The sequence below is a fragment of the Cetorhinus maximus genome, chromosome 13 (assembly GCF_964194155.1).
Source record: "Cetorhinus maximus chromosome 13, sCetMax3.hap1.1, whole genome shotgun sequence".
Taxonomy (NCBI): domain Eukaryota; kingdom Metazoa; phylum Chordata; class Chondrichthyes; order Lamniformes; family Cetorhinidae; genus Cetorhinus; species Cetorhinus maximus.
The window spans coordinates 12240472-12263093 of NC_135891.1; the positions used below are offsets into that span (position 1 = coordinate 12240472).

A 22622-nucleotide genomic window follows, 5' to 3' on the forward strand; every position below is an offset into this window, starting at 1 on the left:
ATCTGCTGCTTATCTGCCCATTTGACCATCCCATCTATATCTTCCTGTAGCCCAAGACGCTCAACCTCACTGTTAACCACCCGGCTAATCTTTGTGTCATCTGCAAACTTACTAATCCTACCCCCCACATAGTCATCTATGTCATTTATATAAATGACAAATAATAGGGGACTAAGAACAGATCCCTTTGTTACGCCACTAGACACTGGCTTCCAGTCACTAAAGTATCCTTCTGTCCTCACCCTCTGTCTCCTACAACTAAGACAATTTTGAATCCACCTTATCAAATTACCCTGTATCCCATGTGCATTTGCCTTCTTTATAAGTCTCCCATGTGGGACCTTGTCAAAGGCTTTGCTGAAATCCATATAAACTACATCAACTGCACTACCTCATCTACACACCCGGTCACCTCCTCAAAAAATTCAATCAAATTTGTTAGGCATGACCTCCATCTGATAAAGCTATGCTGACTATCCCTGACCAAACCTTGTCTCTCCAAGTGGAGATAGATTATCTCCTTCAGAATTTTCTCCAATAGTTTCCCTACCACTGACGTAGAGACTCACTGGCCTGTAGTTCCCTGGCTTATCCCTACACCCCTTCTTAAATAGCGGAACCACATTAGCTGTTCTCCAGTCCTCTGGCACCTCCCCCGTGGCCAGAGAGGAATTAAAAATTTGGGTCAGAGCTCCTGCGATCTCTTCCCTCAGCAGTCTGGGACTGCAGACTGGCAGTCGAAGGCTATGTCAGCATCGTTCTGCAATGAGACCTGGGTGTAGCTGTAATGGCTGAAAGTCTTTAAAATGAAATATTTTCATTAAACCAAGTAAAAAGAACCCACGATGGCATTAGCACGCTCGTCAGATATGGTTTTAAGTCACTGCTCTTTTATAAATTTTCTTTTCATCCTAAATCAATATTGCCAGTGCAATGACGTCCTATCAAAATATTATAACTAGCATTCTGATCCTCTAATTCCCACAATACTATTCTTACCTCAAGCAACGTTCCCCTTTATTAGGGTTGTTATGGCTGTTTTGAAGCGTGAACAAAACAACGGAATTTAGAGCTAGCCACTCAATTTCCTTGAAATCTAACAATGGGGAATAAACTGTAGAAGGATACAAGGAAAAGAAAATATAGCACCTTATCATCTCCTTAGGATGTCCATAATAACCTCACATTCAATTTGTCTGCATGTGGAAAGTAACTATGTTACTCAGGCAATTGTAGCATCCAATTTGCACAAAGAAAAATCCCAGAAGCAGCAAAGATTAAAAATCTAGTTAATTTGTTATCGTGTTGGCTGAGGAAGGAATGTTGGTCAGCGCACGAAAACTTCCTCTCTTCAACAAACTGTGGCATTGGAACCTTTGCATCAATCAGAACAGGCAGAGACACTTTGTTTTTTTAAGTCCCCTGACATACCTTCAACAATGCAGCATTCCCATAGTATTACCTTGATGTCAACCTGGATGACATAATTCATTTCTATACTGCCAGGTGAACCTACAACTTTAAGCTCAGAAGAAAGGAGGTGTAAACTGGCACTACATAGAGCCAAGGGCACAGAGTGCACAGTATAAAACCACATTACATATAATGGATTAGACAACTGTTGCTTTCAGGTTACATCCCTGTATCGTATTTTTGCACACTTGCAATTTTGAGATATTCATCAGTTTCAAGGCAATAAACCAAACTATATCAACTGTAAAATGCATTAAAGGAAGATTTTTCAGGATAGAATCATGTAATCAAAGTAAATTGTATTTTTATTTTGATATATACACTATGTTCATGCTCAAGACAGGATACAATGTGCAAGAACGTCTTTAAATTGAATAGAATATTTCCCCACTTGTCTTTGCAAGGCCTCTACATCAGTGATCAGCATGGTTCCACCACACTGAACCAGAAGCTATATTCTTCTTGAGGGATTTGGCTGTCCTCTTCTCCCCAAAATGGCACTCCCTACTTAACACAATGCCGCACAGAATTGCTGCAATGTACCCAATGAACGTAAGACAGCTCAAATGACCATCATAGCTGTGGTTCAAACTCCAACTTAGGTGCAATCAACAGTCTGCTTAAACCCAAATCCGTGGTGAAACATCAATTTCTTGCACATTGCATCCAGTAGTGCCACCATGGCAGAGGTCAGTGGCAAACATGGACAAAGCACAACCCATAATTCTTTCCACTTCTCTTGACCAAATTAAATGTTTCCATTCTTCACATTTTCAGTCCCTGGACAGCAAGGACAGCTCCAGGTGGGTGCTGAATTTATTGGAGACAGCTGCCTTAAGACTTCCACCCACAACTTGCCAATCAGTCTTCAAAAAAAATCTCCAGATCATTTGAACATTGCTAACTGAACGAAATGAGAAAAAAAATACAGGAAAGTTTGTTTTAGTGATTGCAGCAAACCCAAGAGTCAAGTCAGTTGAAACACAGGCTACATCATCAGAATGCAACACTGGAGAAAAGTCTGCAGACCCGCAGATTTTGTAAGAAGAAAATGGGCCATAGCAATAAGAATACTGACTATAACACCCAGGTGCAAGCAGCATTTAAACATTCAGAGATATAGCTATGATCTTGTAAGATTATTTAAATAACATTTTAATCACCTCTAGTTCTATGTGCAAGTACAGCACCTATTACACTGTCCTTCAGCAAAAATACAATCTAATGGATCACTCATATTGCATATCTACTGGTCCCATTACAATGTCTCATTTATAAAGTTTTGCAGTTAAAAATATTAAAATATATTTTGTTATCACGAGAAACTGAAAGAATTGGGACTCCACTTTAGCGAAGCACAGATGCCAAGCAATCTGACTGAGGTTTATAAGATGATGCAGGGAATAGATTGTTTGGGAGTTGGCAGTTTGTTCCAATTAAATAGGTAGGAAAGGACCAGTGGTCACAAAACTAAGATGTATAGGGGCAGTTCCTGGTTAGGAAGGGGTTCTTTTGCCACAGAAAAGTGGAGCTCTGTAACATGCTGCCATCTTGTATGGTGGACACCAATTCACTGAATTCCTTCAAGTGAGTTGGACCTGTTTCTAGCTGGGGCAGAGATTGCCTCTTACAAAAGGGAGACACTGCAAGGAATTATCAGGGCCAAAGTGATCTCATGAGCTAGTTTTGATCAGGTAGGAGGGGTTGGAGAGGGATTTCCAAGACTTTCTCTCCCCAAATTCACCTGGGTTTTAAAATCCAGTTTTGCACCTCTCCCAGGAAGTCACAGTTTATTTTAATGGAATGGGGAGTGCAGGTCTTGTGATGCACAAGGTATCACAATTACGAATCAGGCTGGATGGACCAGAATGTCTTTTTTCCGTCCGTTAACGTTCAGATATATTTTGCTGTCAGAGAAAGATAGGTGGCTTCAAAGCTTTGGAAATACTGCACCAAAAGCAAAGTGCCTAATATCTATCCACATTGTCAGATATATATATTAGAACTAAAAAAAAAATCAAAGGAGGAAGACATGAATAGAAGACAGGGTGAGAAACTTGAAATCTGACCCAAGTATTGAACCTTGTCGGGTGAGTGAAGTTTTGAAGTGCTGGCTGAAGCAGGTACAAAACAGTTTTGGTTTGTAACTTTAATGCCACCCAAAGGTGCAATCATTTTCCATTATAAAGTCTGAAATACAAACTCTGAAAGATGTACAAGTCAAAAATTAATGTTTCATCTCCAATTCTACAAGTAATTTACATTTGTTAAATTAAAACAGATACTAACAACAAGAGTACCGACATTAGAGGGCATGACACTGGGAAGCTGCACTTTGACATGGTTGGCGTCAGACTTTCAACGCTGCTGTAGCTCTTAAAACAGTCTTAAAACAGAGATCCATGTCTTTTAAGGTTCCTGGGATGTTCCATACATTATTGCAGACATTAAAACAGCCTCAGTGGGAATCCTGCTTGCTGCAAGATATCCCAAGGTTTCTTCACAGGTCCCGTGATTTGATGGCACAAAAAATTCTGAACTATGCCAGTTTTTATAATGTAAACACAGTTAAAAGTGTTTTCATTTCTCTCCTTTCGCAATTTAAAACTTGACAGGTTCAGACAGCCGTTTCCAATTATTAATCAAAGTGAATTGCAGTGTAAAAAATTATCCAAACAACCTGGAACAAAATAAAAGGTGAAAATTTAACAAGCCACATTTGAAAACATAGTTAGTTTCACTTCCTGCAAAAGTCTATGACAGATCTAGATAAAAGAAAATTATTCATGCAGCACCAAGTTATTTGTATCAACATTTGGGTAAAATATAAATAAGCGGCAATTGAGTTTTATTAAAACAGTTTTAACTAATTTAGCCTGCACTCGGGCTCTCTCTCCTCATCTCCTGAGGGAGCAGACTCAGGCTGGAATGTGATTTCAAAAATGCCAATAATACCTTAACATGTGCAACCCGGGCAGCAAATCATCTATCAGCCCAGACTGTGCGTGTTAACAGGCTTTTTCACTCCAGAGGGTGAACTGATCTGCTCTCAGCTAGCACGCTTTCCGGCAGAGCTCCAAAGATTACGGTGAAGAATGGTGTCTACGCCTGACAGAATTCATGGTTTAGACAGGAAAACAGAGGGCATTTTTAGCACCTCAACCACCACCAGGCTGGCTGAAATTATATAAAATCAGTATGGAAGAGGAAATAGGAATAAACTTTTATTTCTGTATTATTACCTCAGGAACACGTACTTACAGCTAATGCATTTTGAATTGTAGTCACTATTTTAATGTAGGAAACTGCTAATTGTCACAGAACAGCTCCCACAAACAGCAGTAAGACAATGTCTAGATTTTTTTGTGCTGTTAGTTGAGGGTAAATATTTGCCAAGGCATGGGGGAGAACTCCCTTCTTCTCTTCAAATTGCACCATGGAATTTTACACATCCACCCAGGCAGACAGGGTCTTGATTTAACAACTCACCCAAAAACAGCATCTCTGATAGCTCAGCACTCACTCAGTACTGCAATGCATTGTTAGCCTGGATTATGTGCTTGAGTTTCTGAAGTGGGGCTTGAATCCACAACATTCTGACTCAGGGGCAGGAGTGATACCACCGAACCACAGAGGAATCAAGCCAGGTACCTTTTCGTGTTTCTAATCAAGTGCTGCACCATGTGCCATTTTTACACACAAAGATATCAAATGAGCTCTCAATTTTGAAGCAGACTTTTTTAAAAAAAAAATCTTGGTTGGTTTCATTTTTATTTCGACTGATCCGCATTTCTGTTACTGGAACCTAGTGAGCTCCTCCTGCTAGCACCCCCAGCAACCACCTTACACCATTCACATACAATTCCCCAACTGTAATTCCTCATCATCCCCAGATGATCTGCTCCCGAGCATCTCAATCCTGTTCTAAGCCAGCGAGAAGCGGCTGTGCAGCTCCAGCTTTCCTTCCCATGCACAGTTGAGACTGAAGACCTAGCCCACTGCCTTCAATTATTTAGAATAGCTCAGTTTTTGAAAGAAATTAAACACATTCTTTGAATTCTATGGCAACCTGCTCTATTATGTATAAAATGGGGGTAATGCACTATTAGATAGTTTTAGAGCCCAATTACTGTTTCTGGGCATAAGTACCAAACCAGCTATCTTAACATAGCCCTCTCAGAAGTGAACTCTGAAGGAAAACAATGATTCATTTCATCATCATTCAGTTGTATTGACATTTAACTGCCACTAACGTGCAATGTATTCACTTCTTCTACTGCATCCGAGTCTTTTAGAAATGTGTTTCTTCAAATGTTATTTACCTATGCACTACAGTGATCTACTTAAAGCCCTTCCAATAATCTTGAGCTAGCCAATTGTACACAGGTAATAGTAATTTCAAGAACACAAACACAATTTCCCAAATAAAATACACTTCTGTACATCCTTTCGGTGTATAATGGAAGTAGGAACCAGTCACAGAACGTATTTAAAAGGCAAGCTCATCAACAACAGTCAAGTTTATTGAGTCTGTATATAAGCCTACGAAGGGAGACAATTTAATTGTTGAAACTTGTAAATTCTTCAAACTATAAAACAAATGTTACTTAGCAGGATTCCTTTATATTATGTGTAGAAATAACCAGTTACCAAAAACAATGCAAAAGATGTCATGAATCCCTCTTTTGTTAGTTCCCATGTTCCTCCATACTCTTCCTCGTCTACTTGCTGAAAACTGCTAAAGTAGAGGTACAGAAGCCCAGCATTGATGAGACAAAATCTGGAAGCAGAAAACCCAAAGAGCATTTACACAGGTATCTGTCCAACCTACAAAGATTATAAACCGACAAGAGAGGCAAGTGTATCATTTAACTTTTTCACTTACAAACTGATCGACTGAGGAGAGGCTGCCCTCCCACCCCCCACCCCACCTGTAGATGCTGATTTATAATGGGGTACAATTCCATGCTTATTGTGTCCTTTTCCATGGCATTCTCTTGGTGAACGTAGAGTGGGTATTAGGCTAATCTATCATGGGGAACGCTGCTGCCAAATGTAATCTTGTCCTGGCCCATCCACACACAAACACTTTCCAGCAGATGTTGTTGGATTGCAGGCTGGCTGATTTTTCTCCTTTCTATGTTAGGGATGCCGTAGCCAATCTAGTGCTCCACATTCTACCCTTCTAAAAAATTTAAAGAAGCTTAAGAAGTCAACTGGCACCTTCAAAAATTGCACCAAACGAGCCATCAGGGTACCCAGAAAATTTACTTTGAAGCCCCATGCGATTAGACTGAGGAAGCACAATACAGTAGCAGCACATCTTATTGAAAAATGTGTTATTTTCCTGAATACAATCCTATTCTGCTTGCAAATATATTCTGTACTGGAAATCAACAGAAACGGACCTAAAACAGCAAAACCTTGGCAGACAAGCAAATCCAGAAGTGTGTGTATCGAGTGGATTTCCTCCCAGCAGTCTCTGTGTCACTGAGAACTGCTTTACTTGGTCCTCGGTTTATAAAGCTGTGCTATTACCCTGCTGGGCTTGAAATGAAGGCAGGGCCACTGGATATACACATGTGTGTCTTTGTAGTGTGTATTGTGGATATAAATTGTAATGATGTGAGGCCTGATTTTAGTGGGAAAATGAAGCATAAGGAAAGTAAAGATAAGGGCCTTTAATTATTTATAATTTTGTCTATCCCAGTGATTTGTCCACCCCATGTAGTTAAGGCACAGGCAGAACCATCTTTGGTTTTGGCGGTGCAACCCAATGTGCAATTCATGAACCACTTCTGCAGGAAATGGGTATATTTTGTGGACAACACAACAATCTTGAGTCAGATTAGCACTGTGACTGTTGCTCGCCCAACTCAAAATTCTGATGAAACAGCAGGATAAGAGGGCTGTAGAAGGAAACCTGGAAAAAACAAAAATGCTAAAATAAAAATTGGAATGTGAAGGGTGGGAGGGGGCTGTCACTCATTCAAGAATTCCCTCGGTTCATAATGTTTGGCTTGATCAGAATTGGTATGGCATCACAGTCAATTGCCTGCTTCCTTCCCAACTGGTTGGCGAAGTGTCATGTGGTATACGAGCACTACTTTTCCCAGGGGGTGGGATGGTGTATGAGAATGAGGTTGAGAAACTTATCAGCCATGATTGAATGGCGGAGCAGACTCGATGGGCTGAATGGCCTGGTTTCTGCTCCTACGTCTTATGGTCTTATGGTGTAGAACGGATCTTGCTTTTAAACAAACTAAACCAAATCCCATAACTGGGAATAATTTAACAAGGATGGCTGCAAACTATAAATCCACAAAATAAATCCGATTAACTCTTATTTCATTAAGAAAGGAACACAATATGAACTTACATTGCTATTCCCAAGAATCCTTTAAGTGGAACAACTCCCCAGATAACACCTAAAATAATTGCAATTATTTGTCGAAACCAGTAGATCACATCCAGAAACTCATCCTGGAAAGAGGAGGAAAAACATTCAATTCACTTTGTCCACCATTCTTATAAAGCAACATGTAGAAAGATTAATATTTATCAGCTAAGAATCAATTCCAATGAGCTTCAATTCAAGACTGACTTTTCAAAGGCTATTTTGCTAGAAATCAGCAACAAATCAGAAATCATATAGTAACAGAATTTTGTCTTGAATGTATTGAGAGGTGCAAATGCCATTACACAGCATTACACAGAACACAACCCTTCAGATTTATTCATATGGTCCTATTTCTCGAGTTGAAGCACTAGCTTTTCAAGTAGTAAGCTCTAGCCCGGATTTAGCTTCCCAACAACATCCAAACCTCTATTTAACAGTAGTGCTATGCTTCTGATAGCAAATATAGCTTGCACGCCATGTACAGTGCAGATGTATTTACCTCCCATGATGTTCTCTACAGGGTTTCCACAGTGCCATTTTTGTTTATAGTTTTCAGCAAAGAACGCCCCTAATGGTTTTGCAAGACATCAGGAACTCTCGCACTCCTGCAAATCCCAAGAGATGTGGAATCTGAGAGTCGGATTAGTCCTGGGAAAAGGAGCACGGCTATTTAGGACTGAGATGAGGAGAAATGTATTCACTGAAAGGGTTTTCTGGTGTTTGCTCCAGCAGAGAGCTGTGGATGTTCAGTCGTTGAGTATATTCAAAACTGAGATTGAAACAGGGATAGTGAGAGATGTGTAGCTGAGGCAGATCAGCTATAAACTTGCTGAGTTGCAGAGCAGGCTCGAGGGGCCAAAAATGACTTACTCTCACTCCTATTTACATTCTTGCTCCAGGATTAGGAAGTTTTAAAATTTATCTTCTACTACCAGGCCGCCTGGCGGGATATTATGGTACCGCAGAACTGATTGGAGATTTAAATGGGTCGCCGCATCCGCCAGGGGGTGACGCTGTGGCAGGGCCGTAAAATCCTGGCCTTTGGATTTTAACCTGCATTTTGTGCTAAATGCAAATAGGAATTACTGACAGGACAAGATTCTGCCTAACAAGGCCTCTCTTCAGCTCATTTTGAATTTCACAAGATTATTTTTAATTTTTAATTAAGGTGAGCATGAATGTGGGTTATACCAAATACTTGGGGAGCTTTTGTATTTCACTGACTGTGAGACATACAAAAGAATGGAGTGGTTTTTGTAAGAGCTGCAATTTTCCAACTCTCAGTTTTTGGGTGAAAGACAATGAAGAGTGATTCAGTGTGAAATCTGGAATTTATTAGTGGAATGTGAAAAAGAACCATCTTGAAATAATGTGTTTTTCCTCTAGATTTTACGACTGCAATAAACCAGCCCCTCAGCAGCTTCAGAGTTTACACTTTATAAAATCCGGAATAAATATTGTATTTGCAGGACTACCGGGAAAAGGCAGGCAAGTGGCTCTAGGTGAATAGCTCTTGCAGAGAGCTGGCATAGACATGAAGGGCCAAATGGCCTCCTTCTGTGCTGTAACATTCTATGATTCTATTAGATAACTTTCGCATCCCTGGCAGGTGCAGAGGACTTTTCACTCACTGGGATTGTTTATAAAGCACCTTTAACATAATAAACTGTCCTAAAGTGCTTTACAGAGGCATTATAAAATAAAATATGATACCAAACCATATATGGAGATATCAGACCAGATGACCAAAAGGTTGGTCAGAGAGGTATGTTTTAAGGAGTGTTTTAAAGGAATAAAGTAAGATAGAGAAGGGAGGTTTAGGGCGGGAACATAAGAGCTTCCAAGTTTCCAGCCAACATAATTGTGTAATGCTGAATCCATGTCTATTGCAGGAATTAAGCAAGGTCAGATTTGAAAACTGACCTTCTTGTAGCGTTAACCTTATCCAATCCAACACATTTATTTCTGTCCACCCTTCCAAATGTTTTCCATTTTAAACACCCCTTTATTTAAAACTGTAATTAATAAAACTTATTCAATATGTTTTAATTCTTTAAAAAAGGCTTAACATGTTTACTTAACCATTTCCTTTGCTTCCCAGGTACCATGATTATATCATAAAAACAAAAAGCTAAAAGCTACTGCGGATGCTGGAAATCCAAAACAAAAACAGAATTACCTGGAAAAACTCAGCAGGTCTGGCAGCATCGGCGGAGAAGAAATCAGTTAACGTTTCGAGCCTTCATGGCCCTTCGGCAGAACTGGAGCATAGTTAGAAGAAGGGAGAAATATAAATTGGTTTAAGGTGGGTGGGGGGGGTGGGGGGGGGGAGACACATTGAGGGTGTGGTGTGGTGATTGTGGAGATGAGCAGATAATCAAAAGATGTCACAGACAAAAGAGTCAAAGAGGTGTTGAAGGTGGTGGTATTTGTCTGAGAAAAGTGCTAATTAAGAATGGAAGACAGGATATTCAAAGTACAGCTCTAGTGGGGGTGGGGTGGAAAGACTAAAGGTTTTAGTTTTAGATTTAAAAGTAATGGAAATAGGTGGGGAAAGAAGAATCTATATAAATTATTGAAAAAAAAGCGGGGGGGGGGGGCGGAAGTAACAGGGTGGGGATAGGGGGAGGGGGAGTTTAAGATCTAAAGTTGTTGAATTCAATATTCAGCCCGGAGGGCTGTAAAGTGCCTAGTCGGAAGATGAGGTGCTGTTCCTCCAGTTTGCGTTGGGCTTCACTGGAACAATGCAGCAAGCCAAGGACAGACATGTTGGCAAGAGAACAGGGTGGAGTGTTAAACTGGGCGACCGTTTTGCGGAACACCTGCGGTCTGTCCGCAAGAAAGACCCAAACCTCCCTGTCGCTTGCCATTTTAACACTCCACCCTGTTCTCTTGCCAACATGTCTGTCCTTGGCTTGCTGCATTGGTCCAGTGAAGCCCAACGCAAACTGGAGGAACAGCACCTCATCTTCCGACTAGGCACTTTACAGCCCTCCGGGCTGAATATTGAATTCAACAACTTTAGATCTTAAACTCCCCCTCCCCCCATCCCCACCCCGTTTCTTTCCCCCCCTCCCGCCCTTTTTTTTTTCAATAATTTATATAGATTCTTCTTTCCCCACCTATTTCCATTATTTGTAAATCTAAAACTAAAACCTTTAGTCTTTCCACCCCACCCCCACTAGAGCTGTACTTTGAATATCCTGTCTTCCATTCTTAATTAGCACTTTTCTCAGACAAATACCACCACCTTCAACACCTCTTTGACCCTTTTGTCTGTGACATCTTTTGATTATCTGCTCATCTCCACAATCACCACACCACACCTCAATGTGTCTCTCCCCACCCCCCCCACCACCCACCTTAAACCAATTTATATTTCTCCCTTCTTCTAACTATGCTCCAGTTCTGCCGAAGGGCCATGAAGGCTCGAAACGTTAACTGATTTCTTCTCCGCCGATGCTGCCAGACCTGCTGAGTTTTTCCAGGTAATTCTGTTTTTACCATGATTATATCACCCATTCCCAAAAAGTTGTTTTTCTTTAAATTTGAAAGCCTGGTTGCCATTAAAGTTGACAAGAGAGTCAGAGTGGAAAACACAAAATGCCTTAGTACCACCCGTGCATTACTCTTTAACTATTAGTGGAAACCTTCAGCTCAGCCTTACTTTTAACCTTTTAAACAATGCTCAGAAATCTCTGGTGCTATTACCTTTATCATAGTAAAATGTCGCAAGACACTTCACTGGAATGTTAGCAGATTAAATTTGACACCGAGTCACGTAAGGAGATATCGGGACATGCAATCAACTGCTTGGCTAAAGAGACAGGTTTTAAGGAACATCTTAAAGGAGATAAATAGAGAGGTGCAGGGGTTTAGGGAGGGAATTCCAGCACTTACTGCTTAGACCTCTGAAGGCCCAGCACCCAAACGTGGAAAATTGGAGATGCACAAGAGTTTGAGTTCTGAGGCAGGGATATAATGTTTAGTTGGTAACCTGAGACATCTATCTAACAACACTCCGCAGGCACTTAGAATCATAGACCAATACCACACAGGGGGCTGTCAGTGCATCATGTCTCTGCAAGCTCTTTGAAAGAGCTACACAACTGGTTTCACACCCTGGCTCTTTCCCCATAGCCCTGCAATGTTTTTCCCCTCTTCAAGTATTTATCCAATTCCCTTTTGAAAGCTACTATTGAATCTGCTTCCATCGCCCTTTCAGGTAGCTCAGTGCAGATAATCATAACTCGCGGCATAAAAAAACCTAATTTCTTCTCTGGTTCTATTGCTAATCACCTTAAATCTGTGTCCCCTGGTTACTGACACTTTTGCCATTAGAAACAGTTTCTCCCTATTTACTCTATCAAACTGTTCATGTTTTTGTCATCTTAATGTAATTTAATGTCATCTTAACCTTCATTGCTCTAAGAACAACCTCAGCTTCTCCATCCATCCATATAACTGAGGTCGCTCATCCATGGTAATCATTATTGTAAATTTCTCCTGTATCTTCTCCATCACCTTGACATCCTTTCTAAAGTGTGGTGCCCATAAGTAAACACAATACTCCAGACAAGTTACTTCTGGTAGGAAAATGATGTGACTACGTCCTTAAGTATATCAGCACTTCATTGACGTTTTGGTCATTGGAAGCTCACCTAGACCAACAGATAAATGCCATCACTTTATAGGCTGTCCTTGGTCTGGCACAGGATTGTCGTGCTTTGTTGCTAAACTGCTGTCCTTTAGGATCACGCAAATGTAGCTGATTGTAGCTACTAGTAAATTGAGGTTAATTAGAGGGCAGTGTAAATCTCAGGATCCAAAGCAAGTACTGGCTTCCTTCACTGTAAAATGTGTGAGAGACAAATGCCATTTAGATAAATAGATCGATTGGAAAAGGCTGACATAACAATCAGGGAGAGAATTAGCATGCAACAGTAAAAATGCCAACGCTCAAACTTTGCTACAAAACATGACTGGCTATCCTTCAATGGAGAAGACTCAGGCAAACATCATAAAACAGATATTTCAGAAAATCCATTCCATCTACTTATAATTGTTTGGAAAAATAATTCTGTAGCTTGTAACTTCTTGTAGCGTCAAGTGGAATGCAGTTTAAGTAATCAAACTGGGTCTCTATCTATCACTTTAGTACAACTTAAATCATTGACAGAAAATAACTCTTAAAATGATCTTGCATAACCATTTTTACTGCATATTTTACTTGCATATTTATATCAATCTTTCACAGCACTAAACTGTAACCATCACTGACATCAAGTCACACATGCTCATAATTACATAGAAGCAACTCTCAGTATAGAAACTGCTCCATTTACTTGATGTGTTTTGCTCAGTTGTGTGACAACAGTTATGATCCTGGGCCAGATCCATGAGTTTTTGGTAAGATCCAGTTAGGGAGCAATAACGTTTTGTTCACAAGTAGACAAAGTTTGAGATTCAAGACACTTGCTTAGAGAATATAACCACAAGAATCCACAGGTTTTGAACCAACAAAAATAAACCTTTCTATACAAGGTCAGAAAGATAAAACAATCTACAATATCTAACTTATATTCTAACATACATTGTTAATGAGGTACAGGTGAATTAATCGGCAAACTGCGGTCGAACTCAACACACTGCACAGTAAATGGCAGATGTGATCATGATAGATTCCAAGGATTTCTCAACAACTCACCCAGATGTCATTAAACACGGAGTCAATTAATCTCATTGAAACTCCGGCAGCACCTGTGGAGAGAGAAACCGTGTTAACGTCAAATCCAATATGACTCTTTTTCGAAGAACAGTCATATTGGACTCAAAACGTTAACTCTTGTTTTTCTCTCTCCATAGATGTTGCCAGACATGCTGAGTTTTTCCAGCACTTACTGTTTTCATTTCAGATCTCCAGCAACCACAGTATTTTGCTTTTGTCTGTTGAAACTGTCTCTCTCTTGAGGGATTGCAGTCTTCAATTTCAAAGATCTCACCTTGGAATTCTCTCCAAAGGTTGTCCCAACCCCGCCAGCCTCAACAAAGGCCCGCCTCGCAGGGTTTCAATCTTATCTCCATAGACTCTGTTCCTCTACATTCCTGAGTTTGCACTCCAGCACCAACTCACAAGCACAATTTCAGCTCTTCGGCTCCACTGAGAAGAACACTACTGCGCCAAAGGATTACCTTTACCCCCAATGGCCCACAATAAGGGGTCACCAGCCTTCTGCTGCCTTCTCGGATTGCCAGGGCTTCTCCTGAGCCCTCACAGCTTAAAGTCTGCCAACCGCAGCCCTTTTTCTGCTTGAAGCCTCTTTCTCTGCTGCTCTCTCTTTAACTTAACTGGGACCTCCCCATGTCCCCTGCCTGGACTCCTCTCAATTGTGGCACTCTGCTCCTGGGACACATGACCCCGTTTTCTTTTTGCACAGGCCCATGTCCTTGGCCCAAAGAACTTCAAATTCTGTACTGCGCACATGTAGCCCGCTCCAAGACTGCGCATGCACAGAAACTCCAGAGGCCTGTCGAGTCTTAGAGTTTCAGGCCCCCGCTCTCCTCTGAGGTAAGTCTGGATTTCATAACAACTCTCATGCCTTTGTAGACCCAAACACTTTCACTACACTGAGCCTCACCCTGAATAAATGAAAGCATCCATCCAGTATTCTCAACTCATGGGCACTGTTACACATACTTGTTCACATGGAAGGGCATTATTTTCTTAAAAATGTTTCTGATTTCACCAAGATAGCATTGTACTTAAGAGCTGGCACAATAAACGCCCTACAATATTACATTTTTTTATTCTTTCATGGGATGAGTGTGTCCCTGGCAAGGCAAGCATTTATTGCTTATTCCGAATTGCCCTTGAGAAGGTGGTGAACCACCTTCTTGAACGCTGTAGTCCATCTTGTGTAGGTACATCTACAGTGCTATTAGGAAGGAAGTTCCAGGGTTTTGACCCAGTGAAGGAACAATGATATAGTTCCAAGCCAGGATGTGTGTGACTTGGAAGGGAACATGCAGGTAGTAGTGCTTCCATGCAACTGCTACCCTTGTCCTAAATGGTAGAGGGTGTGGGTTTGGAAGGTGCTGAAGGAGCCTGATGAGTTGCTGCAATCCATCTTGTATATGGTACACACTACTGCCAGTGTGTGACAGTGATGAACATTTAAGGTGGGACTGGGTGCTGATCAGGAGGGTTGCTTTGCCCTAGATGGTCCCATGCTTCGAGTGTTGTTGGAGCCATGCTCATCCAGGCAAGTGGACAACATTCCATCACAATCTTTACTTGTGCCTTGCAGTCAGGAGGCAAGTTACTCGCCACATAATTCCCAGCCTCTGACCTGATCATGTAACTACAGTATTCATTTGGCTGCTCCAGTTCAGTTTCTGGTTAATAGTAGCCCCCTGGATTTTGATGGTGGGGGCTTACTGAAGCCAATCACTGAATTACATCAATAAAAATTAAAATTATTTTTATTTTTAAAAGTTTGCATATAAAATAATAACCAATTCATTTGATCACTCGATTACTAATGAAGTATGGCATAAATAGAAATGAAAGGTCTAGGATACAAGATGGACACAGCTCACACCCTGTAGCTCATCAGCCACCTTTCATTTCCTGTCACATAACTGTGATTACACTCCTATGATCTCTGACATAGCCTACCTACTAACAGTGTTGCAATTGAAGCTTACAATAGGTTACAAACCTATAGTGAGTTATAACTCTTATCCTGCTGCATCCAATTATTTTAACAGCCACTTTTTTAGGCCAAGGACAATCAAATATCACATCGTATTATTCAGAATCTTAATCTGAATTTGCCATTAACTAACCCCGTTCAATCCAACTCTGGTTCAACAAAAGATCTAAACTAAATTAACAACGTTGAAACAATGGAAAGAAAAATGATGGGCGTTGATTTTCCAGATGTGTACCCTTCATCAAAACTTTCGTCAGGAGTTCTAAACTTCAGCCGCAATTGCCCTTTGGGGTTTCTTGACTGTTTCATGTGCATACTGATGCATAAAGCTATATAGTTATATACATATACGTAAAACTATATACACATATATGTAAACTCTTTATTAAATAGGATTTTTGGGAAGTATTCCTTTGCAGTACTATTATCAACACAAACCTTCCATTTATTTTCAAATTGCTCTATGCTTACAACACCTTGATACTCTTTTAATGTGCAAGGTCACAGTCTCTGAAACTTGAAGTATTTCAATTCCTGAGCAATGTCCATTTACAAGGAAGCAAAAGAACTTTACTACAATAAAAATATTTTCACGAAAATGAAAACACCCCTTGCACTCGCTTCCAATCCCTCAAACCAATTGTAATGTAATTCATGATTATCATACAAGCCTGCTCAGCTTGCATTACCATCGCTAACATTGTCACTGGACATGTTTAGCATATTGGTCTTAATCCACTGTCAGAGATTTGCAATACTCTTTTCACTTGAGATACTGGATCATGACCATCTCACAAGTTGCTGCGACCTCTCACTCCCTAGTGTGTGGTTGGGAGAAAAAAATTAAGCTTTTTTTTCCCCCTAGACACAGCCCAAGTTTGGAAGGGGATAACACTGTAGTCCAAGGAGATTTTCCAATGGGCATAGGGTGGAAATTCTCCACAGGTATGGTTCACTCGGTGCTGAAATAAGAGTGGCAGCAGTGACTGCACTCAATGGCTCTTGACAGTGTCACTCACACACACACAGGGCGCTGCTGGCTCGGGCCTTGTCCCTCCCCAGCCCAGCCCTGCCCCACGCTCTCTCCCACCTCAATCACTTCACCCAGTCGGCTCTCACCTTGTCTTCCCAGGCCGCGTTACTCTTCAGCACTTTACTCCAGACGGATACTTTCACGCCGCCATTGGCCAGGAGGTGCTCCCTCGACTTGCCCCCGCTCATTCTCCTGTCACCCCCGGCGCCTCGCTCGAAAACCCACCCCAGCAGTCCCGCGCTCCGCCAGCCAAGCCGACTCCACTCCAACTGCGGGCGCCCGCATCGGCGCATGCGCGCCCACCGAGGGAGGGAGTCCTCCCCTATCCCGGCATTCCCGGCGGCGGCTTGGGCGACGGTGCTGCCATGGGCGCCGCCATCTTTTCTCTTCCGAAGCGGTGTGGGGGGGGTGGGGGGCCGGGGTCACGTGACGGCTGTCATTTGGCTTTGTGCTGAGACTCATCCAATTCTTATATTTCCCCATCTTTTGGTTCATTCAAGTTCTTCATCTCTTCACAAGACATAAGGTGTAGAATACCATAGAATACCCCATACACATTAATCAAGAGTTTAAAAAATGTTTAATGGAAAGTGTGATTAGAAAATAAACAAGACAAATTTAGTAGGTGAATGGATCCCACGGTTTGCCAGAACAATGCCAACTAGGAACCTGAGGACCTGGGGCAATTGTTAGTCTGTGTTTAGTTACAGTCTCAGTGTCCTGGCTAAAATTTTACCACCATCTACAATAACTTACGCTTCTAGAATACAAGGTGCTTTCCTATAGACCAAGAAGACTGACCAGAAGGGAATGGTAGAAATCTTGAGGAGGGGTGGTGCAATAGTGAGGAAGCTTTTAAAACTGGCATTGGGGTTAAGAAGACAGGGGATGGGGAAGGGAGTTATAGGGCCTGAAAAGGTACCCATTGACAGTAGAGGAGCATGAACAAAGCGTAACCTTTATTTTGGTTATGGTTAAATGCAATTTATTTACTTGGTATCAACTGAAGCAGATAGTATGGTGTGAAGCTATTAGGAGATTTGAAAATGAAAACAAGGAACCGGAAATCAATTCTTCAGGACAAAAATATTGCACCCATGAAGGACAATGGGTATTTTTCAGATTCCAGTTAGAGGAATGGTTTATTACTGGTATGTGTTGTCTTTTGCTCAGGCTAATAAAAGTAGCCCAGTACTTCAAGAAATACTCCAAACACTCTGTCCCCCTAGAAGGAAGACACTGTTGAAAAATAATTAACAGCCTGTTTAAACTCAAAATGCACAGTGAAATCTTTTAAGTTGTAATTTAGATGGCTGGAGCAATTGATAACTGCATTGCCCACTATTGGAAGGTTTCAAGTAAACCAGCACTGTGATCCTCCTCCACAGTCACTTGATTTTCATTAAAGATATAAACATATTACAGCCATCCTAAGTAGCTGGACATCATGGGAGCTTTGTAGGAGAAATTCAAAGCATGTACTGTTTAAATTATTAACAAGTCCTGGGTGACAGCCAACTTGATCAACATGGAATAAAAACATCTCCTTGAATTGTGTCTTTAAATTGGACTGGTTGACAGCTCCTGATTCAAAGACCTTCTGTTTGAAATACACTGCAAAGTTTTCTCAATAACTTCAGCAGAGTACAAATACTCTACGACATGAAACATAAATCACGTTACCTACTTATAGCATTGGATCATTGAAGTTCTACAAAAATTGTTTCCTGAAAAACATTGTTGGATAATAATCTGCAAGAAGTGCATTCTAGAAAATAGCATTTTAACTCATTAACTGATGTTATATGTTGTTTTAAAGCATTAGTATCTCCCTGTGCTTTACTAATTTGCACGTTATTTACTTGGAAATAAATATGAATACTTTCAGTCTGACAATGTGGTATTTACCACTTTTCAAACAGGAAACATGGTAAGCACCTAAGTAGTCTCCAGTGTGGCAAACTGTATGTAAAGGCTAATAGGTGTCTGACATGGTGTTCCATTCATATCATGTATAAGGTTGCTGGGTCATAACGGCTTGTCTGGTTTTTAGAAATTATCTTTTTGCTATGAATACAAAAAAATTGGCAGAAATAAGATGTAACGTGCAACAGATTTAGAGTAAAGCATCCTTGCAGTGAATTTAAATTCACACCAGTTGCTGCGGTGAAATCTGAGCCCACATCCACAGAGCATCAGCCTGGGCCTCCGGATTACTAGTCCAGTGACATCACCACTAAACCACCTTCTCCCTATCCTTGCAGTGAATGTGAGTGCAGCCAATTTAAAGACAAATTAGGGCAAGTTTGTGTTTTGCAGAGTCATGCTCACAATAAGCATCTTGGTTGAAACCATCAAAACTCTTACAGTCAAAGACAAAAAACTTATACTAAATCCTGGTAAAATTCAAACTTAAATTGCAGAGATGAAAGGGTGGTACACTCATGGCCATGGGAACAGGTTTACGAGGTTTGTCTGCAGATATGCCAGTTCTTGCAAGTCAACCAACTACTTTTTCCATTGAAACAAAAATTATGGGGGATCTGGGTGATGTAGTGGGGTATCCATTGGTCTTTCAACTCCTCGACCTAAGTTTATGTGCAAGAATCCTACAAAAAATGAGTTTGGGCAGTCTCAAATCCACAGTGCAATTCTTAATGGGTATCGGCCCGCACTACAATATTGATACTAACATGTAATCTCTCAGAGTCACAGTACGGCTGGTGTGAGAAATGGAAAATGATACTGATGCAGTAGGGGGTTCTCCAGTATCCACAATAATGTGTGGCTTGGGTAAAGTGAATGGATTATTGAACTTGGCTATGCTATAGTCAGCCTGACCTAAGGGTGCTGGTAATGGGCTGCCTGAAATAATCCCCAGCACTAACATACCTACCATTAAAAGAATTGACTGAGTTACATACAGGCACTTATAAATACTTTTAAAAATTTAAAAACATGCTTTTCTAGCAAAAGATGGTCTGGTTAAATCTGTGCCTGCTTAGTAGCTCTGAGAAACAATTCCTTTTAATGGGAGATGTCAGTTTACTTTTCCACCTTATTACAGTTCCTTATTGATGCTTTTTTTATCTCCTGCCCCCTCCACTCCCAAATTTTGACATTAGCCTCAGTCAGTAAGTGACCATGTCAATATAATATTTCAAGAGAAAAAGATGGGTTTTTGTTGTACAAATATTACCCCATTATTTCTTAGGGACATTTGCACTTCTCTAATTCTGGCCTCCTAAGCATCCCCCTTTTTAATCACTCCACCATTGGTAGCCATACATTCAGCAGCCTAAGCCTTAAGTGCTGGCATTTCTTCCCTAAACCCCTCACCTCATTTTCCTCCTTTAAGGTTAAGAAGCACCTATCTCTTTGATCAAGCATTTGGTCATCTGTCCTAAAATCTCATGCAGTTCAGTGTCAAAATGTTGTTTTACAATGCTAGTGAAGCGTCTTTGGACATTTTATTACAGCAAGGGTGCTATATAACAGCAAGTCATTGTAATGACAGTCCTCATGGGTTGCAAAACCAGCTCTGGGACAGTAGCTACAATCTGATATGCCTCATATGACTGATATAAAAAACTTGTATGAGGAGCCCTGTAGTATAAAGCTGTATTCCCAGAATACTGAGCAGAGTCCCAAACATGCTTGAAGATTTTACTAAAAAACATAAGAGCAGATTATACAAAGTCAATTAGTGATTTGAAAATGGGAAATTTAAAAGACAAAAATGTCAAGATAGAATCTTAAAAGAATTAAAACTTGACCTTTGCACAGACTGGGCCTGTTTCCGCTAGAGTTTAGAAGAGCGAGGGGTGATTTGATTTAAGTATACAAGATCCTGAACAGCCATGACAAGGTGAATGTTGAAAGGGTGTTTCCTCTTGTGGGTGAGTCCAGAACTAGGGGGCACTGTTTTAAAATTAGGTGTCGCCCTTTTAGGACAGAGACGAGAATTTTTTTCTCTCAGAGGGTTGTGCGACTTTGGAACTCTGCCTCAGAAGACGGTGGGGGCGGGGTCATTGAATATTTTTAAGGCAGAGGTAGATAGATTCTTGTTAGGCAAGGGAATCAAAGGCTATCGGGGTTAGGTGGGAATGTGGAAATCGAAACACAAGGTGATCAGCCACGATCTTATTGAATGGTGGAGCAGGCTCGAGGGGCCGAATGGTCTATTCCTGTTCCTATTTCTTACGTTCTTATTACTGAGTGTGGTCAGAATGTAGAACGCACTGCCACATAGAATAGCAGAGGTGGACATGCCATTAAAGGGCCAACTAGATAGGTACCTGAGAGGAGAAAGGAACAGGAGGCTATACAGAAAGAGGTGAAGTAAGGTGGAGGAGGCTTATATGGAGAAATAAACACCAACACAAACTAGTTGGAGCAAATGGTCTGTTTCTGTACTCCACACAGCTATACAGTCCATCTCAGTAGGTGGAATTCAATGTAGTCACATTGATCTGGAGCATCAATCTGAATTGCAACTGAAGCACAAGAACCTATGGATATCCAATACACCAACAATGGTTAATTAATTCCAAAGATGGGTTTGTCATTCGTGACAAAATGATAACGTCGTCGACAGTGCTTTCAAGCAGCACTTGCTCAGCAATAACCTGCTCACACACTCATTTTGGGTTCCGCTGGGGCCACTCAGCTCCTAACCTCATTACAGCCTTGGTTCGAACATGGACAAAAGAGCTGAATTCAAGAGGTGAGGTGAGAGTGACTGCCCTTGACATCAAGGCAGCACTTGATTGAGTGTGGCATCACAGAGACCTAACAAAACTGGAGTAAATGGGAATTGGGGGAAACTCTCCGCTGGTTGAAGATGTGCCTACCACAAAAGGAGATGGTTGTGGTTGTTGGAGGTCAATCATCAGGAAATCGCTGCAGGAGTCCCTCAAAGTAGTGTCCTAGGCTCAACCAACTTCAGTTGTTTCATCAACAACCTTCCCTCCATCATTAAGGCAGAAATGGGAATGTTCGCGAATGATTGCCCAATGCTCAGCACCATTCGCAACTCCTCAGATACTGAAGCAGTCCATGTCCATATGCAGCAAGACGTGGACAACATTCAGGGTTGGGCTGATAAGTGGAAAGTAACATTCTTGCCACTTAATGGGTGACCAATTCCAACAAGAGAGAATCCAACCATCTCCCCATAACATTCAACGGTATTACCATTGCTGAATCCCCCACTATCAACAGCCTGAGGGGTTACCATTGACCAGAAACTGAACTGGACCAGCTATATAAATACTGTGGCTATAAGAGCAGGTCAGAGGTTGGGAATTCTATGGGGAGTAACTCGCCTCCTGACTACCCAAAGCCTGTCCACCATCTACAAGGCACAAGTCAGCAGTGTGATGGAATACTCTCCACTTGCCTGGATGAGGGCAGCTCCAACAACACTCAGGAAGCATGATACCAATCAGGACAAAGCAGCCTGCTGGATTAGTACCCCAAAATCCTCCCTAACAGCACTGTGGGTTGTCCCTACATCACATGGTTCAAGGCGGTGGCTCATCACCACCTTCAAGGGCAATTAGGGAAGGGCAATAAATGCTGGTCTAGCCAGCAATGCCCACATCCCGTGAAGGAATAAAAAAAAACCTCTAGTAATTGTGATTACCTAGACAACTGATAAAGCGTTTCTTGGTTCGCAATCTTGTTGCTGTTTTAGCAACCCTGATTTTACTTTGTCACTTCTGAATACATCTGCAACAGTACTAAGCTTTAACTTTTCTTCCTTGATCCCTTTAATTTCTGCTTTTAAATAGTGCTGAAACCAGTAACATTTAATTTGATGTTTCTTTTGAATACTTTCCTACAGGCATGTCCTCTTGCACACAGAATGATCTGTAGCAAACGAAGGGGAGGGAAAAGGCAGAGAAAGACAAATTAAGAATCAAGAACAACATGGACCCCTTTGAACCCACCATCAGTAACCACAACAATTGATTGAAAAAAAATTGAACTCTCAAAA

At 41.2% G+C, this 22622-nt stretch overlaps 1 protein-coding gene across 1 annotated transcript; it reads right to left on the reverse strand.

Annotated features, from left to right (window-relative positions):
• Nucleotides 1-1760: 1760 nt before the first annotated feature.
• Nucleotides 1761-16925, reverse strand: rab5if (RAB5 interacting factor). The gene is made up of 4 exons (XM_078554957.1): nt 16708-16925; nt 7853-7956; nt 6124-6253; nt 1761-4153 (listed from the first exon to the last, which is right to left on the reverse strand). Exons 1-4 carry the CDS (start codon nt 16912-16914, stop codon nt 4112-4114), a joined length of 483 nt encoding a protein of 160 aa, XP_078411083.1. The 5' UTR covers nt 16915-16925; the 3' UTR covers nt 1761-4111.
• Between the last annotated feature and the right edge of the window lie 5697 nt (nt 16926-22622).

What these genes read in the sequence shown, in the direction of transcription:
- rab5if (XM_078554957.1), bottom strand. Translation starts at nt 16,914, where the DNA reads ATGCGCCGATGCGGGCGCCCGCAGTTGGAGTGGAGTCGGCTTGGCTGG. An exon ending in ACGCGGCCTGGGAAGACAAG is followed by an intron (nt 7,957 to 16,707) that starts GTGAGAGCCGAC and finishes TCCTCTTTCCAG; the next exon opens with GATGAGTTTCTGGATGTGAT. An exon ending in GGATTCTTGGGAATAGCAAT is followed by an intron (nt 6,254 to 7,852) that starts GTAAGTTCATAT and finishes TTCTGCTTCCAG; the next exon opens with ATTTTGTCTCATCAATGCTG.